Source organism: Stylophora pistillata, chromosome 8, assembly GCF_964205215.1.
Source record: "Stylophora pistillata chromosome 8, jaStyPist1.2, whole genome shotgun sequence".
NCBI classification, from domain to species: Eukaryota; Metazoa; Cnidaria; class Anthozoa; order Scleractinia; family Pocilloporidae; genus Stylophora; species Stylophora pistillata.
This window is the reverse complement of record NC_142526.1, coordinates 27,334,561-27,352,845: the sequence shown is the minus strand read 5'-3', so window position 1 is coordinate 27,352,845 and position 18,285 is coordinate 27,334,561. Positions and strand designations below refer to the sequence as shown.

Genomic DNA, 18,285 nt, shown 5'->3' with positions numbered 1-18,285 from the left:
TTTGAACAGGTGATAAGTCAAAGTGGGATAAGTCCTCCAAGTCATAGCAACTGGAGTAGATTAATTCATAATCATCATTACCATGGACACAGACAATGTCATCTGCTTAGTTTATCAAAAAATCAGTTGATGTCAATTGCAGAGACTTATTGATGTGTTCATTTATCTCTTTCAAATTTCTCTTTAAATTGCCATCTAGAGATGAAATAGTTTACAGTCACATACATGTACCTGGCATCAATAGCCTTCCATCGTTTTAGTACTTTAGATTTGGCTGTGATTAGAATGGCAAGCACTCCTTTGCATTCTTTGCTCTTTAACTGGTCAGTGACACTTGTGAGAAGTTTCTGTCTACGTTTCCACTTATCCATCTCACCAAGTGGGCCAGAAAAAGGATCAAATCTACAAATAGAAATTGACCAATTAAAAACAGCACATAACCTATTCCAGACGATCAATCAGTGGTGGCTCTCCGCACACAATTTAAACTGGTTAGTCAAGACAGGAGGGCAGAATTTAACCTTCTCAGTCTCCCAGGATCTCATTACAAAATCTTCTTACTGTCCTCCATACAATTCTTATGTTATGATCCTGAGAATTTGGTATTAGATAAACTAATATAACCCTAATTAATATTTTTCTTTGTTCTCGTCACTTGTCTACTTGATATTGAAATTCTGTTTTGGTCAATCATAGGAGTCAAAGGATTAACAAGCTGCTCTGTTTTCTTTCCTCTTATTAGTCGGTTTAACAGCCCTACAAACTACCGATAAAAAATATGTCCTGACCAAGAGGTTGATGCCAAAATGACAAGAGCCAGTCGTTCAAACAGCAGATAATGTTATGCAATGGATAAATATGGTGGCCGATGCAGAGGACATCTGATGACAAAAAGTACTGTACTATCCACTGAGTAGAGATTTATCCAGTGGACAGTGTTATTCATCCTACCAACAACAAAGGTCAGAAGGATATCCAATTCGTTTGCAAAGAGTGTGAGAAGTCCCTGCCTTCCAAAGTCTGGTTGGATACTTTACCAGTCAATAACAGACTGTAGAACTTGTAAAGAGTAGTGAACTTCTCTTGTACAAGCAGGGCACGCAAACTTATTTATCATGGTACTTGGACACCTTAGAGTCCAATTTTGTGGATATGAACTCTAGTCATTCCTAATATGGAAACTTTAATAGTGCAGATACTCTTAACTTGCAGAAGAATACAAGAGAGCTTGAGCTGAAGAAAGCTAATTCATGATATTTGCAATTCAGTGAATTCTCTGATATCTTAACTATTAGTCCTCATTATCCCCAAGAAAAGGCCCAGTCTGCAGAGTATGGTAGGTGCATGTACAAATTCTTCGGTTTCCTTTTGCACACCGGAATTACTGCTTGTCCCACCCAAGATATCTTTGAGTTCTGCCATAATCTGCACATGCACTGGAAAAATACTACAGATGCAACACAGTAATGACCTCAATTGTCAATTTGGTGTCTACTGAGCTAATCAAGGCAGCATTGGTCAACAACCATAACTGTAATTTAGCTTCCATTAGACACAATGCCTCAGAGGGGCTTTTGGATTTCTTTTCTCTATTGTTGAGATCATCATTTGGGTGGAAACGACTCTAAATTACCATGACCACCCATTGCAGTTGGATGCTGACCAAAGGCACCTGTCCCCTGACCTCATTAATTCCAGATGACTTTACCCTAGAGATTTCAATCATGATCACCATAAACCCAAATCCCATTGAAATATAAGCTTATGTAGACCCAAAAAAGTCATTCAATCACAGCAAAACATAATGATTATTGTTTTCTGTACCTTTCTTCTAGTCCATCGGTGAGTATATTTTCAATAGTCACAATCCAATCTAAAACAAGATTCTCGTACTCCAGTAAAATGGAAGGATTCACTGCTGCTGCTCTGTTCTGCTTAAAATCAGAGGTGACTTGCGACTCTGGTTTTTTCAAAATCTGCTGAGGTGCAATCGTAGCATTAGCATACTCACTCAAAGTGTTTGTGTACTTGTCTAACTGGTTTAAAAAGTGCGAAACTTCTTCCTCAGAGGAATGACCCCAATCTTTCTGTGCGTGCAGAATCGGAGAGAATATCTCAGAGAGTAACGAACTAAAATGCACCAAAGGATTCTCTTTGATCTCGCCACAAAACACCTCCTTTTCCACGCACGTAGGGTCGATGACGCGCTCCAAATTAGAACGAATGAAGTACAAACAGATCGCTTCTCCATCCATGACTTCTTTAAGCTTTGCACACGAGCTAGCTACATTCATCTTCCTGGGCAGAAGACTGTTTGGATCCGCTTTAGGGCAGTAGAAAAACAACTTTGTATGCCCTTCAGGAGCCAAAAAGTCATTAATGTAGTCAAGAGTGGTCTGCTCTGCCATAAAGTCCTCGAGCATCGTAGGGCTGTCATAAGGCCCAATATGAAAAGTTTCCTGAAGCTTAGTAGCAAACCACCAGTGTCTTTCATCCATATCTAGCAAATATACTGTGTGCTTAATGAGTTACATGAAGTGCACATTATTTTGGAAATGTTCAGACGAAATTCCCTCCTTTTTGTTGTCATTCGGTAGCCAAGCACTGGGCAACGAGGTCCCGGATGTAAGAGAAACTCTTCCCCCACTAGGGTAGTGGGAGGTATAGCTATGCAGCTAAAAATTTTGCCCATACCAAACAAGAGTAAACCAAAATACGACAGAAAAATAGCTTTGTTCAGTGGAATAACTTGGTATGATGAAATAGTAAAACAAAATGAGTGATTCAAGTACATACTAGCAGAAGATTTCGTCAACCCTAGCAAGCATAAGTTTTACGATTTGGTCTGTTTTGCTCCAAAATTAAGTGTTTGTAGGTAATGTCAGTCACGTTGAGAAGCTTACCACTCACCCCTCCCCTAACCCAATAAGAGTCAACCAGTGAAAAGTTAGGGTTAGAGGAGGGGTGGGTGCGCAGTTGCTCAGATACAAAGGAGGGCGTACTTTAGCATCAGGGGAGAATAAATGTCGCTGAAACGTATCCCGTGCGTACCGAAGAAGACAAAATAGCATTTTTTTATTTTTTTTTGGGGGGGGGGGGACTTATTAACTTCTCTATATTTGGCAACGCCTGAGGTGTCATCGCTTTGATTCAAAAGTGAGCCAATCATGATCTGGTCATTAGCGTTTTCCCGCTTTTTATGCGGTGTCTCTGTTTTTACTCGGAGCTCTGATTGACTGATGATGTTAACCTCTCCAATATGGCTGTTGTGAAATCTGTGGTTTTGGTTTTTTTCGAAACTCAAGTGGAAGATACTTTAACAAGCAATCAAAATTGCAATGGAGCTTTTCTGACATAATCAGTTTGTCACCAGGAAAATTTATTGCAAACATTAATGTATCTGGAGGAAGAAGAACGGAATGTAATAAAAATTGCAAGAGCAGCGATTTTCAGACCGGTCGTGTCCAACGGTGGAGTTCTAAAATGACTGTGAGAATGTTTATGTTTGAAGCCCTACATTTTCTAAGAATGCTGGAAAAAGCACCATCAGCAGTCTCCTTCCACGTCATTAAACTCCAAAGGTTTCTTTCATGCCCAAATCAGCAAACGGTTCTTCAAAAACAAACAAAGAAACAAACATGAAAGACAAACACTGACAACGAGGTGAAAATTTCAGTTTTTCAAAGTGCTCTGAAAAAGCAGTGGCGGATCCAGGGGGAGCGTCCGAGGGGTCAGGACCCCCCCTATCACCCCCCGCTTACAACTTTGAGACAGGATCATACATCACTTTTTAACTGGCTGGTTTTTTTAATGATTCCAAGTAAACGGGAAGCGGCCAATGAATTATAACGTGCAACCGCGACTGGTGGGAGGAAGTGTGGGGGGTGTGGGGGAGAAGTAATCTGCCTCAAAAGAGTCCAACAGTCCTTTCTGAACCAAAGTTTGGATCCCCCCAATCAAACATTCCTGGATCCACCTCTGGTATAAAATGTCAGGCATAACATGAAAACATTTGCAACAGTTTAAACAACGAATTCAATATCGTACATCATTTTATTCAGTTTAACCATAAGTGAGTTAATTAAATTAAACATATATTATTACACGACATCTTTTTTCCATACTTGTATCCATACAATAAACTAAACTATTCTTCTTTCTTATAATCTATCGATCGGGAATGATAAATTTCGGAAGCTAATAGAGGGTTGAATGGAGTTCCGATTTTTGGCTAATAAATATCCATTCCTTAATTAATGCAGATTTTATTCCTTTTTACCCGTCCTACCGACCACCTTATCAAAATTTACATATTGACATTTCAACAAAGGAAGGGTGTCGGTTTCAGTCGAGGACTGTTGACGAGTCTTGTCTGTAAGTAGAAAAAACTCCGTAATCATTCTTAACATGTGGATAGTGAATGATAAAACAAAGAATGGTTCTTCATCGAGGTACTTTTTTCTTTATCTGTGGTGCGCAAAATGAAAGAGGTTAGACCAGATTTCAAAATTCACATAAATACTAAGGAGCGTCAACTAACATTTAGTGTAATAAAAAGTGAACATTCATTAAATTAGAATTGTCTTTACAGTATACATACAGAAGATTTCGGACCCGTTCCGGTTAGGACAAAGACTCAGGCGTGGGTGGAATGCGTCATAATAATTGGCAATGATTACAAGAATGCTTCTACAAAGCAAAACCACTCAGTATTTCGACAACGCACGGGCTATTATTACCAACTGAGGGGCCGTACGTGATGTTATATATCCTACGCCACGACAGGAAACTTCCTCGTATTTTCGCAACAAAACCGCCCAGAATTTACAAGTTGGCCAAAAATATTGCAAATCCCTTAAACAAAAGCTTATATCGAGTTGGTGGACCTAGCCGGGAGGCAGTCGTCAAAACCACAGGATAAAAAGTGGTGTGAATAGAATTTGTTGCCAAGAATAACTTTGATTTGTATTCTCGTCGTTAGATCCTTGAAATTGAAGTTTCTGGCCTAATTTGACTGCACCGCCTACGTAAAACCCCGATAAATATGACTATTCAGCTTCAACGTTTCGACGGGACAAATGGTGATAGTGTAACAAGTCATGATCATGAAAACATCAGCGTCGACTCGATATGGACATATCAATAGATTTAATAGGACTATTAAAGTACCCGGAAAATGCTGCGATGTTCATCCTTTCGCCGCCATGAGGCCAAGGTCGGCGAGATCACGAGTTATTTACACGTTCAAACCGCAGCTTTTCAAGGACATGCGTTTTCGGTGTTACTTTTCATGCCTTGGGTTTCCTGTAAAAATATTAATTGCCTTTCATCACCGATGTTAAATATACTTTGTCTCTTGAAGGTCTATAAATTATCCCTATTTTCTGTACAAGTCAATAAGATCTCAAAGCTCGACGCGATGACTGGATTCAGTGCCTTTCCAAAGACAGTAGTCAATTCTTGTATCGTATAATTTGTCCTCACTCAGTTTTACATCGTTAGCGAATGACGATTCCATGTTAGGTCAGGCGTAACCATCACGCTCAAGCTGAGCGATTCACGCAGATACTAGATGCTATAAAAACGCTCACGTAACATTCACTCTCTCGAGCGTTCGTGAATCTCGCTTCAAGTGTCCTCTTCGCGCTTTTTAATTGTTCCATTACATATCACAATGTCACAGTACTGCCATACAGGCCTTTTAAGCGTCGTGTAGCACCATGGCCGCGCACGTCTTCCACGCGGATTACGACAGTAATTGTGTTTTCCCAGTCCATCTCTACTTTGGTTTCTATGTTTCCTCTCATCTGGATCATGCGGCCATCTTTCATTCCATGGCTGGCACATGATGCCTTTCTCAGTGTAGTTAAGCTGTCCTCGGTATTCTCTACCATCTCCCGTTGTACTATTGAAGCAAGTTTCTGAAGAAGAAAGATGGTGTTTTCTTCGTTAGTTTTGAACTCTTGATGGAAGATAGACAACTCCCATCATCGCCCCGACGAAGGGCTAACGCTCGAAACGTCAGCTTTTGTAATCGTTACGGTGGCCAATTTACCTCTTCAACTTTGTTGATATATCCAAATTATTTTGTTACTCCCACCGACGCAGCCCCGAACAGTTTCTTTCGAAACTATCAGCTTAACTTCCATCATTACTTCAGATACAGGGGTGTACATTGACGAGGAGTAAGTTACTGGGATCTCTTGAAATACGGGGACATAAAAAAATGGAGTACAAGAAGAGGATTTAATAGGACAAGAGAGTTTAAAAAGAATCAAAGTAATATAAAAGAAAAATTGTTTTTGCCCTCTTTACCATGGCATCTAATATTTTGCACTTGAATAGAATACACTTCCTTACCATTCAAAAGTACGAGAACTTGAATTACTTCCCTTTAATGAAAACGTGAAGATGAATTTATTTATGGTTCGCCGCCTTATTCAACTTACTTGAGTCCTCTGATGGTATTTTATTGCAATTATACATGGCATGAACTTGTGCGACATCAATCCACGACAGACTCCTTCGCTGTCCGATCTGAGCTCCAATCCTTCTCCCCTTTTTCCGAATCTTAATTGTTGCCTTTCCGTTTTTACTAAAAAACTTTGTTCCATAATGCATGATGGAGAAATAGTCATACTCGTAACCCATAGAATCCATTACCTTCCTTGGCATCTTATCTAGAAAAGAGGAGAGAAGTCATGTTGGGGTTTACCTCAGTTCAACTTACTTTAACCGACAACTTAAGAGCTTAGTAAGGTATCTAAAGAAGCTTGCAGCATTTGAACCTACTAGCGTTTTTTAAAGACTAAGATGAGTGAAAAAAAAAGAAATCATATCCAAGAAATGCTCTGTGGTGTGAGATCACTGCTATTATCAACGTAGAAATTACTTTGGTCAATTTAATTCAAATCCGTTGATTAAAGATGCACCGATGGCTAATGACACAGGCGTAATCAGATACTTGCAAGAACTTCGATTGTTCTCCCAGTAGACCCTTAGACAAGAGAACATAGACTCGTACATCCGATTAGTGACTTTGGAAGCTGTATTTCCTGTAACACAGTGGTAGAGGAACACTTGAAATGATCAGGATCCCGAAGGGTTTGACTTTCAAACGCTAAACCAACAAACGTGATTAATGAAAGCAAAAGACTATGGTTATTCCGTAATATAATAGTAAATTTTGTTATCGCTGGAACTGAAATTGAATATCACATAGTTTAGTTTTATCAACTTGATTGATGATGTAAATTGGCCGCCGTAAAGAGTTCCCATAGCGTAAGCCTCCATCAGAGCAAATGAACATGAATATCACTTACTAAACTGGTCAACTGCATTTGTCTGAATATTTTCCCTGAGTATCCTGATGTAATGATCACGATCTTGCCTGCTCTGCTCGTGCCAAAAACCTACAGCATGACCAATTTCGTGAATGATGGTTCCCATGAATTCACAGCCAGCACCTATTGAAACTTTCTGTTCCCCTCCTGCTCGGCCCACGTAAGACCAGCATCTGAAAACAAGTAGTTATGATTATAAGAAAAAGGCAAACTCTGAAACTATTCTGGTTTCTTGAGAATGATTAGTACTCCGGCGGAGCACTGTTTCATTTACAAAAATGGATGCCAATTCATCGAAATTCACCATGCAGTAATTCGTAAGGTTTGCTTGACAGCTGAAGTGCATTTTAATTGAGTGTCGAAAACTGAAACCAACACCAATACCAAACTATTCAGGAAAGCCAACCAATTAAAAGAACTGATATGTTCCGAAAAAAAAAAAAAACGCAAAGTAGCAAACTAGCGAATTCAAACTGTAGTTTGAAGCGCGGGAAAACGTGTAGGACCATGTCACGATTGGTTTTAAATTTTGAATTTGATTGGCTAAGAGGATAAAGTGAGTTTTATAAACTATTCACTATAGAAAATTGTTCCGTTTGGTGGGTTTCCAATCTCTGGGTTGGGAAAAGGTGAGAGTTTAGTGTCGCGCTCAAGAACGCATCAAAATGATTCTGGTCAGCAATCGAACTAATTCCTTGGAGAGTTCACAAAGCATTCACTGGTTGTGAAATTAAATCGGTAATATCATAGTGAATGATATCAGTTGTGCGTTGTAAGTGTGACTGTTGTCCTGTTATTGCTTTCCGTTTTTTAATTAGCCAGAGGTATTTAAGCGCGAGCTTACACGGATCTATATACGTACAAACTAACATTTGCTCCTCGAAAAAAATATGAAGCAGCGATTAGAAATTGCGACTATCTATACGCAGTCGTGACAATCTGAAGGATCGGCACAAACAAACGCACAAATCAATACTCGGCAAGCATAAAAGGTGTGGTCATGGTGAAATCTGATTTCAAGATTCGAAGAAAAATTGTTGCCAATAATTTCATAGAAAAGATGATGTGAAAAGGCTCTTCGACATTATGTAACCTGGTAAAATGGACTACTATGAATCACTGATTTAGTCTCAATGATGAGATTTCCTGAAAAAAGTACATGCAAAACTCTAGCGCGCTCCTTAAAGTCTCCGACCCTATGAGTGTCAAGTTTATCATGTTTATGGGTCAGATTATTTCCTGATATTATGAAAAGAAACCAGCATTTGACTGATATCTGTCTTTCATTCGAAGAAGAATTTTACTAGGACTAAAGAAAACGTCAAAAACATTCTTCGGGAGCACGAGGTGAATGCAAAGAACTCATGGATCGACAGCTGTTTGCCAGTAGACACAAACAAGCGGACACTGTTTTGAATTCAAGCGGACCTTTGACATCTCGCCAAACAAAGCAAGATTTGGGCAAAAAATACCAACGGATCTTCCAAAGGGTGCTCTTTGAAAATACGACCTCTAGCTCTTTTGCACAGCCGGCGTGGGCTTGTTTTGAAGAAAAGGTGTTCAGGAGAAACCCCTATGCAGTGAAACCTAGCGACAGATGGCCAATGAAATTCATACAGGAACTGTCTGATAAAACATATTACTCAACTTGTTAATTTTCGCAACAAACTAATTAAATTGTCAGCTTCATCTGTCTGCTTCGGCCGAAATAAGAGAGACTGTCAAGGCCAGATAACCTGTTGCCGTGTTTGGGATAGTTGCAATGGTTTTTGCGTCAGGCTTATTTTGTCGTGTTATAGTAAAAGCTCGTCAAAAACATGCGCAGATCAGTTTACAAAACCACCTTGACAAAACAAATATTTTTCAGTTAGATATGTTTTGAGAGTCGGGGCATACCTGCAGAGAAAAGCCACGTTGCTCGGTGAAGTATCTGAAAGGCAGGTTGAGACAATAGCGATGTTTTCGCACTTTGGAAGAGAGCCAATGGAGATGACAATTTAGAGCGGGAATGCCAGAAATTTCTCCGAATTGCAAAATTCATCTCATCAAAGATTAAGATAAGGGTGAAGAGTTTGACGAAAGTAATTAGATCTGGTTTGGAAGAAGTGAAAACAATTGATTTTTTTATGAAATGGTAAAAACAACTGATGAATAATTAAAACAACAAACGATCTTGTCACGAAGAAGGCACTTTGCAGCTTTTATAAGCTTTACAGTTGAAAAACATAACGATTGAATTAGCGTCTTGTGTTATCCACATTGAAGCCAAAAAGAACTCTTTAATTAAATGGTGGATTATTTTCGTGATTTTAAGTGGGCAGCAGGCCATGTTTTTATCCAAAAGCAGTATGCTCAAGAATTCGGTGGTCACAAGCATCACTGGCGGCGCCACGTGTACACCGGACAAAACTCCACCGCAATTAAGTTTGTTCAAGGTAGGCGATTGGCTCGTTGGACATCTCAAGGAAGTAGGGTCCAAAGCTGTTTACAAAGTTAAACTGTTACAGCCACTTCCCAATTTTTGCATAATATTAGCTATCTTTTATGCTTTAATGAAAAATAAAAAAAAGTTTGAATGATGGAACAACACGGAAAATCACACGAGAAGCGGGAACTATTTTCACTTTTGTGTCTCTTAGTTTAATACGTGTTCAAGACCTGATAAGGCTAATGGAGAAAAACAAAAAACCCTAAGGAATTGTTTTCATTTCTAGCTTCATTGCAATTAATCATCGTTGTGAAGTCTTATGCCGGAACTGGCGACAAAATCTTGTTTTCAGTGCGTCGGTAAACCTCTTGTCGCGTTCTATAGTACAGCGGTTGTACTGTCGTAAAGGTGGTAAAGAGGTGAGAGAATATCTTTTCCAAAAGCGACGCGAAAATTTTGGGCTGCCTTGAAGTCACAAGGTAATTTTAAGTCCTGATAAAAATTTTCATTATTATTGACATTTGTAAACAATAGAAAAACTGTCAAATGTTTGTTTGTAGTTAATTCCACACCTGGCCAGCAAATCACGGCCGTTCGCCATTCAAAGTTGGTTTTATCGCCTCGGCAATTAATCAAATCATTTCTTTATTTTGCTGTCTCTTCTGATGTTTGGCCATTGTAAGTAGCTATTCATGTTTTCTTTTTTCTGTTTGCTTTGAAAGCAAAAAGGAAAACTAAGACAACACTAGAATCAATGCTCTTCCGGTATGTGCAGCGCACTGCCAGTAACCACGCTCGTTGCTGACCACTCTTGAATGAGTTAATTAACGATATAAATGTCATCGGGTTTCCGGACTCACTCCTTTCCTCAATGTCACCGAAGAAGAGTGTTAATGAGCTAGCAATTTAGAGTACTGAACCCTTGAAATAACTCGGCTTTTTGTGTGGTCCTTTTTTGATGATTTTGATAGCAGGTACTTAGTGGTCTGAACTTCTAAAAAGGGTTACAACGGTTACAAAGACCCTGTTATATCTAAAATGGCACAAAAAAAAAAAACAACAACAACAACAACAACAACAGAAAATAACGCGCTAAAAACATATTCAAAGGAAAAATCACTCTTAAAATTAGCCTACTTCCTCGCACTAGCGGCTTTTACAATAACCTCTTTTATGTTGTCATATTTAGTAGGTAGCTGCTTGCGTGTGTTTCCCATTGTGAAAGTATTAAGAGCAACCGGAAAACAAGGAATACATTAATATTTCAGTCAAAGTGAGAGGTACTAATAATCCTTACCCTGGTTCGTAAACAAAGCGAATATAATCGGCATCACCGTCTCGCTTATGACGGAAATGAAGGCACGTTCTTCTTTTCCAGTGTTTAAGAGCTCTTCTAATTTCCCTCTTGGTTTTCGTGGCTACAAGAAATGAACAACAAAGCGAGAATGAAAGGCATCGTATTGAGTAGTTTTATATCGTAATTAAATTAAAATTGACGGCGATGGGGCCATTGTTGATAGAGAAGAATACAGCATCAATTAAAAATGGACGTGGCTCCGCCTTCATGCATACACATCACTCTACGAAATTGGAACTGTGTGCTCTTCCACGGCTTCCCACTCGTCGTATCGATCCTTTATCGCTTAAAATATTCAATGTCAGCGTAAACTTCATTGAAAATTAAGCAGGACAATGACAGGCTATTGTCTAAACTCTAACCATCTCTACTTCGACATCCTCATGACTACATTACGTCGTGTGATTAATTGCTCAAGCTACCTATATCCACTACACATATTTACAGAGAAATGCATTCTGAGTTATTTTGATGGCAAAAAATTCAATCTGTCGTACTCATTCTCGACGTTTACGTTTTAAAAACATGTTAGGTATGCCGCTGTTGAATTGATGAAATGTTTGCGAGCAATGAAGAGGCTCAAACTTGCTATGACGGGGTGAAAAAGGCCGTAATTTACGAAGAAACATTCCCATAAGTCTTCTGTACATAACTTGTCGCGTGGGTTGAGGTAGCCCGGTAAACTCTTGGAGAGTAGTAAAAATACAGTTGTAATACTGGATCCCCATTCGCTCTGAGACTTGAGGTTTATTTGCGGGGGATTAAAATACTTCATTTACACTAAGAAGTCTTAATAACATGGAAAAATCGTTTTCTTACGTTTGAGACACTCAGTTCAGTTTATTGTTTACTACAAATCTGGCTGAACGCAACTTTTTTGGCTGCCAACCTCAAAGTAATGTCAAGGTGACGAGTGTAAGGATTCAAAACATCGGTTTCAACTTACCTAAGTTTCTGTCAACGACATAAGGTATCTCTCCGTTTGGCCATCGCGAGGTCTGTAATTTTTTCACGGCTCTTCGTCTTCGGAAATGTCCTCCTTGGATGAGAAGGCGTGTTCTCCAGTCTAGAACGATATCTCCCTGGTAGAGAGTCCACCCGTCAAAAGAAGCCGTATTACCTGCAAAGATGCCAGTTGGTTAGATGTTACTTTTGAGGTTAATTACGGTGGATAATAATAAAAAAAAAGCTCTCAAGTATGGATTCCGCTCTTTTTTCAAAAACCATCCAAACGTATTCCGCGGCGTTTGACACGGTCTGCGCGTGATCTACTTTTGTGGTTAGCGTTAACGTCGAACGAGCGGCAAATCAAAGGATTTTCTGCAAGTCTGGAGACATAAACACAGCTATTCAAAGAACGGACAGAAGCCGTGCACACCTCTACGGCCAATCACTTCTTGATTCACTTCCCAGGGCTCGAGTTCTTCCGAGCCATTAGCAAGACTAGAAGTTTTCTTTTTGTCGTCAAGGAGAATTGGAATTGCCGATAGGTATACGATGTGCACAAACATTAAACCAAGACCAAAACGGTGAACCAACATGGCTCCTGTGCCTTACGGTAGCATATGATACGCGTTCAAATCAATGAGAAAGGTTTGCGCCGTATTCAAGATTCAGTTTGCGTAGTGGCGTCACAGGCATTCCATTTAAATAGCTTCTATATAGAATCGGATGAGGTGGGCGGTATTACTAGTTAAACAGAAACACCAGTGTCCGTCATTCAAGCTGCGACTGACTAATTGACAGTCAATTACAATTTACAGTTGGCTCCGCTGGTTTTTCCCGACATGGAATTATGCCTCTCTCTTGTCACACGGCTAGCAGCCGCTGCCTTTTAGCTCCCCGATGAACACATTGGCAAACCCTTCAGCGGCGTAGAATTAAGATCTTGAACATCGATAGATTTCTGGCATGCGATGGAAGTGAATTAACTGATTTCTTTGGATTAGACAAGCCGATAAAGTCCTGTGGTGCTAACAGTGGAAACCCATTATCACTGCATAACACCAGCCTCGCGAAGTCCTTGTTTTGCCAGCACGGTAAACTCTGTGAGAGCAAAGCGGTTAGGATGCGTTCATTTTGGTTTTGCCTTCCTCGCCCGCATAAGATTCTACGATGACCGCAAACGGACGCACGTTAGCGGAGACACGTAACAATCTGCGCAATATCAAAAGGATTTTATCGCCGGTCTCGAGAGCGAGTGGGAATGATTTTATCACAAGTTTAAAAACGGTCACTCTGGATAACATTTACTGTGACCAACAGAGTGTGGCAAGTTAGAGTAGAGCACCAGGGGAACACAATAGCTGTAATTTTAAGATGACCTCCTTGTTTATATACTGCAGTGACAGTTGGACGACTAATAAAACACGCAAACCAATGGGCATTGTCAACAGCAATTACAGTTTATCTACGCTCGTATCGCTAGATGGTACACGCTATTTCATCAGTTTGCGTCACTTTGGTGACTTGAAGTCTCGAGGGAAAAGTACATCAACAATTGTAAAGGAGAAAAAAACATAACGTGAGAGCTCACACGTGGTTTTAATTCCAAAATTTTCATGCTGTTAACTTCAGTACAAGCCCCCCGCGTTAACCTACTTTATGCCCCCCTCTAACATTTTCAAGTTATTTCAACACGCAGGTATCGGAAATTTTTGCATCCTCCCACGAAAGGGCTAAGAAGGCTTATTCTAACTTAAGATTTTCGCAGCTTGAAGAAGTTGATTTACATTTGCGTGCCAGAGGAATGTAACCAAGCACTTGTGTTGATTTGCTCTTCTTCACACGGTAAGCTAATTGTTCGGATACGAAATGAAACGCTTGGCCTGTCACGAAGACGGATCCCCGCTCTAAACTAAAGAAGCTAGACTTAATCACAGAGAATTGCCCTTGAAGAAAATGACTACTTTAGGAAGAAAGATGATCTGGAATCAGTGACTCGTAGAAGTGCTTTTGTTGTGTGGTCCTCACGTTGATGTACGTTCTTAATGATTGACATAAGTATGTGATAAATTGCTGAAGTGTTGAGCTGTTAATGGATATGTAAATCGCTTTCCAAGACGCACACTGACTGTTTTTAAAGTTGGACGTTTAGCAGTGGTAATTGCCGAGGTACTCTCCTTCAAGTTCATATCTGAAACTTTTGCCTGATCAGTTTTCTTGAGCGACAAGTCATCCACTCCCTTAGAGAATTAAATGATCGTGCAAATCATTTTACAAATACTTCATCTACATGTAGGTCTTATCAGTTCCGCACTTACGAAATCATTTCAGCAGGCAAAATAACTCAGCAGATTATAAACTTCAGATAATAGAAGTGAGTCACGGAAATCTGAAAGTTTCTAAAGATAAGAAGCTTTCAAATCTCGTTTCCTTTCACGCCGAGAGTAGAATCTTTTGAAAGATTCTTGGAAAATTTTGGCTCCCAAGTTTTCACCAAGTGCAACCTCGCGTGGCTACAAGCACTGCTCGTTTTAATTAATGTGCCATAATTACTATTGATTCTCAGTGCTTATTTACTAAAGACAGTAGTAAATATAATCGAAATGATTTAAGTCTTAACTTTAGCAAAGGAGAACAGCAGCAAAGTATTCAAATTTTGAGAGATCCAAAACCTAGCTAGATCATACTGCGATTTCATTCCTGCCTAACAAGCTTACTGATCCCAAGATGATGAAACACTTTCGAAAACATATGGCAACTGGGCTGGTCCAGAGGCCTTTGTAAATTTTGCTACCTTGACTTGTAATTGTCATGTCAAAAAAGTATATTTTTGGTGGATTAGCCCTGTAGGCGCTTGGCAAGAGATTTCTTTTGTAAATATCAATTATTGAGCTATAAATATCATCCAATGGAATGCAAGTCACTCTTCGTATCCTCCAAGTTTGCTGATTGAGTAGTTACGGAGTCTCTTCTGTTCCTAGCTTGTGATATTAATTGGGGGGACTTATTTGCGTTCAAGGTGTTTCGGTGAACACTTGTTTCAGCTGAAACGCTTTCCACGTGACAACAACGTGTTCCCTTATCTTACAAACTCCCTGCTGACAATCGTGTGTTAGTTTACCACATATTAATTTATCCGAGACAATTCACAGTTCCCAAGCAAAGAGAGGCTATTATTTTTCGTATGGTTTTAACTCAAAGGGTAACAAAAGAGGGATTTTTAAAATCTCGTCGATCGATCTCCCGTTGCTGTGCCAGTAGAAGGCGGGTCACGCTCCGAGGCTGTCATTGTGGGATGCAGGATTCGCCATGTTTTGTCTACTTTGTCGTCGGCGTTACCAGGATTCACGAAAACCGCGAAGCGAGAAAGCTCTATCTCTAGTGGCATTGTGATCTCATTATTCACTAGTTTTCTTCGCGCAAAGCGACAAAGACAACTGCTAACTGTTTACCCAACGCCTTAAACCAACTTCCCCTAGAAATTTGTTTCTTGGTTATAGATTAATGTTATTTTACCGGAACAGTTGGCGAGAACACTGTTTTCTAGAGTATCACTTCAATGATTGGACGAAAGATTCTAGTACTGAGAGAAAACAGAATTTTCAACTGCACCTAGTTTATTCAATTCTTCCTTGAAATCACAGTTTTGTTACGTAAATAAAATATTTGAACGAGTAGTTGCGAAATTTAGCAAAAAAATGAAAAGATATTGTTTTTCTGCATATGATAACAGTATAAACCCAAATTTGAGCATGACCACTCCACAATGAAACCGGCAATGAGGTCTGCCATTTGCAACCTTAGATATCTGTTGTTTACATTCATTACTTTTCAGTTGTTAGACACACGAAGCTACTTGATTAGAACACTTGACAAATTTTCTTAGAGTTAAAAGGGTCACCATTGTTCTAAGGTCTTGACAACATCTTGAGAGCTATCAGATGATTTCGATAATCTTCCCATAAATTCCAAGGATTTTTAGATAAGAACATTTACGCTGGCATAATTGGATTATTCTTAGTTATGTAATCGTCTCTGCATAATGGTCATGAACCAGCCACGCAGCACAGGGAGCTATTTGTACATGACCAAGTCCAAAACTGGGGTTAAGTCAGAAAATTAAGTGACACAGGAAATCCAAAACTACCAATTTAATCATTCGCGCGAGTGGCATTTTTCAGTTTTACCATTCCGCTTGGTTAACATAAAAAGAGATGGATTACAGTTGAACGAATTGAATCGATCACAAAGGAACTGAAACCAAATCCTCGTGGAGAATGCTCCGCTTTCCCCTGACAAATTCTGCTGACATAAACATGGCGGTTTTTTTAAAAAAGAAAATTCGCTGCTCTTCGTTTTACAAGAGAATATCTTTACACATGCAGTGAATGAAATGATTTAGGGTTTCCAAGCAAGAACACGAGCCAAATTGCATTATTTTGTAGAAAAAAAAAATCCGAACTGGTATTTTAAGGGTCGTTCTTCTGTGTCCTCGATGTTTTTACAGGGCTAAGGTAATACTTGTAGCTACCAAACAAAATGCTGTTTCTATTTTTTGCTTCATTTATCTTCTTATGTTTTGATTAGAGTACCGCTTACCAATTCGTGAAGATCTTACATTTGCAACTGAAAGACAATGGAAACATCAGGTTGTCAGTTCAAACTATCTCGGAATGGACTTGGCTCCAGTATCCGGTGTAAAAAAAGGCACACACGTATAACATTAGAATTACTTGTATTTAGACAGCTTAAAATGCTTGCCTAACCGGCGGAAATCTATTTTTTCCACTCACGAATGGAAAATAGAGTTCTGGATCAATTGTTTGATAAAAGTGATCATACAACAACAAACATATGAAACATATGTATGTGATCATTTTTCGCCATTGCCGGGAGACACCAAACTTTGTGGAAAGTTCTTCAGTTTGGCGTTTTAACTGTGCTGTGTTAGTGAGGAATCCTGAAATACTTAACTGAACGCTTGCTTTAAAGGACTTGGCGACTATACATGTACTTTGAGTAGTTCTCGAATGTTCATTAACTACAAAAGGAAAAACATGTCAGCGAAAATCGTTGGAAATTTCCCTTAACGATGGCTTTGGATCCATCTGTTCCATCTTAAGACTTAAATAGGTTTAAAGTCTTCTAAGCTCATCAAAATATTTTTAATTTTACATTTCTAGTCTTATTTTAAAGCGCAAATAGTCTAAGATAAAACAATAGCGCTTATTTTTATAACACGAAACTCATCCTTGAATAAACAGAGCGCTATCCTCGGCAAAACCAATTCAAACAAAAGATCACCGGTGATGTTTTAATAAAGCAAGAGAGGAGACAGCTATGTCAGGTTTAATCCACGGATGTAGTTCTATTTTGGTAGACTATTACAACTTCCTAAATTTATTTAGAGCATCCACGACGATTGCTGTCTTTGGGATTTTGCCTCATTACATAAATGGCGGCCCATCCTTCTATGCTGTGGTGTTTTCTTAGTAATTTTCTAATATCCTCTTGCAAAAAATTATTACGTGCTGTTTAAATGTCGGAATAAGGAGAAATTTCGGGAATGAGACATTCTTGCAAGTGCTAATCGATAGATATTCGTTCACTAATGATTCATTTTGGTGTCGGAAACAAATGAGAAGTTGTCGGCTGTTTTAAAGGAAAGTGTGATATCACCTTCTCGGCAATTCCTATAGCCGCCATAAACTTCTCAGAGGAAGACTTAAAATGGTGACTGGAGGTACAAAAATCAATTTTCAAAAAAGTCTTTGTCGGAGCTCAAAAGGAGAGCAAACAAATAAACTTGATTTAACGACTTGCGTTAGTCAGTGTTCGGTAGGGGACCAGTGCCGATCTTGTAGGGACAGAGAATGAGTCAATCTCTATACACCAAATGATTTTAAAAACGTAATTACGACGCCGGCTGCTGTGGTTCTTTTGACAGGTAAATGCACCCCGCGAGTAATTTGTTGAGAATTTTGAAAAATCATTAAATTCTAGCACATAATCGGCTGAGGCCGAGCTCGGTTGACACTCACTTCAAGTCGCCACTTTTACCGCGGCACGTGAGGTCAAAATAATAACAATGTGATAATATTTACTATCTCGCAAGAGTTTACGAAAGATACCGCTAGTTTTCAACGCTGCAATTGATTTAATAGTCATTTGCGTCAACGGAAGCTAAAGAGAATCAACCAGAAGGCCGCCGT

General features: G+C 39.3%; 2 protein-coding genes across 5 annotated transcripts in view; both read right to left on the bottom strand.

Annotated features, from left to right (window-relative positions):
• The window catches only part of LOC111324186 (dynein axonemal heavy chain 8), a 75,080-nt gene extending 72,484 nt beyond the window's left edge, over nucleotides 1-2,596 (bottom strand). For all 4 annotated transcript variants that reach the window (XM_088731870.1, XM_088731872.1, XM_088731871.1 and 1 more), the window contains exons 1-2: nucleotides 1,825-2,596; nucleotides 232-402 (exon numbers count right to left, since the gene is read on the bottom strand). In XM_088731870.1, the coding sequence (XP_088587996.1) occupies nucleotides 232-402; nucleotides 1,825-2,498 (845 nt within the window). In that variant the 5' untranslated portion in view covers nucleotides 2,499-2,596. The remainder of the gene's footprint in view (nucleotides 1-231; nucleotides 403-1,824) is intronic.
• A 1,438-nt stretch (nucleotides 2,597-4,034) lies between these two features.
• LOC111323947 (zinc metalloproteinase nas-4) lies at nucleotides 4,035-13,441 on the bottom strand. The gene is made up of 6 exons (XM_022927411.2): nucleotides 12,507-13,441; nucleotides 12,075-12,248; nucleotides 11,069-11,189; nucleotides 7,323-7,516; nucleotides 6,450-6,680; nucleotides 4,035-5,921 (listed from the first exon to the last, which is right to left on the bottom strand). The coding sequence occupies exons 1-6, from the start codon at nucleotides 12,667-12,669 to the stop codon at nucleotides 5,629-5,631; spliced, it is 1,176 nt and encodes a 391-aa protein (XP_022783146.1). The 5' UTR covers nucleotides 12,670-13,441; the 3' UTR covers nucleotides 4,035-5,628.
• Nucleotides 13,442-18,285: the final 4,844 nt, after the last annotated feature.

Excerpts from the sequence above, each read along its gene's own strand:
- LOC111323947 (XM_022927411.2), bottom strand. The coding sequence starts at position 12,669 with ATGTTGGTTCACCGTTTTGGTCTTGGTTTAATGTTTGTGCACATCGTA. Across the intron at positions 12,249-12,506 it reads AGAAGTGATTGGCCGTAGAG|GTAATACGGCTTCTTTTGAC; the intron begins GTGTGCACGGCT and ends GCATCTTTGCAG. Across the intron at positions 7,517-11,068 it reads CGCTTTGTTTACGAACCAGG|ATGCTGGTCTTACGTGGGCC; the intron begins GTAAGGATTATT and ends ACTTGTTTTCAG.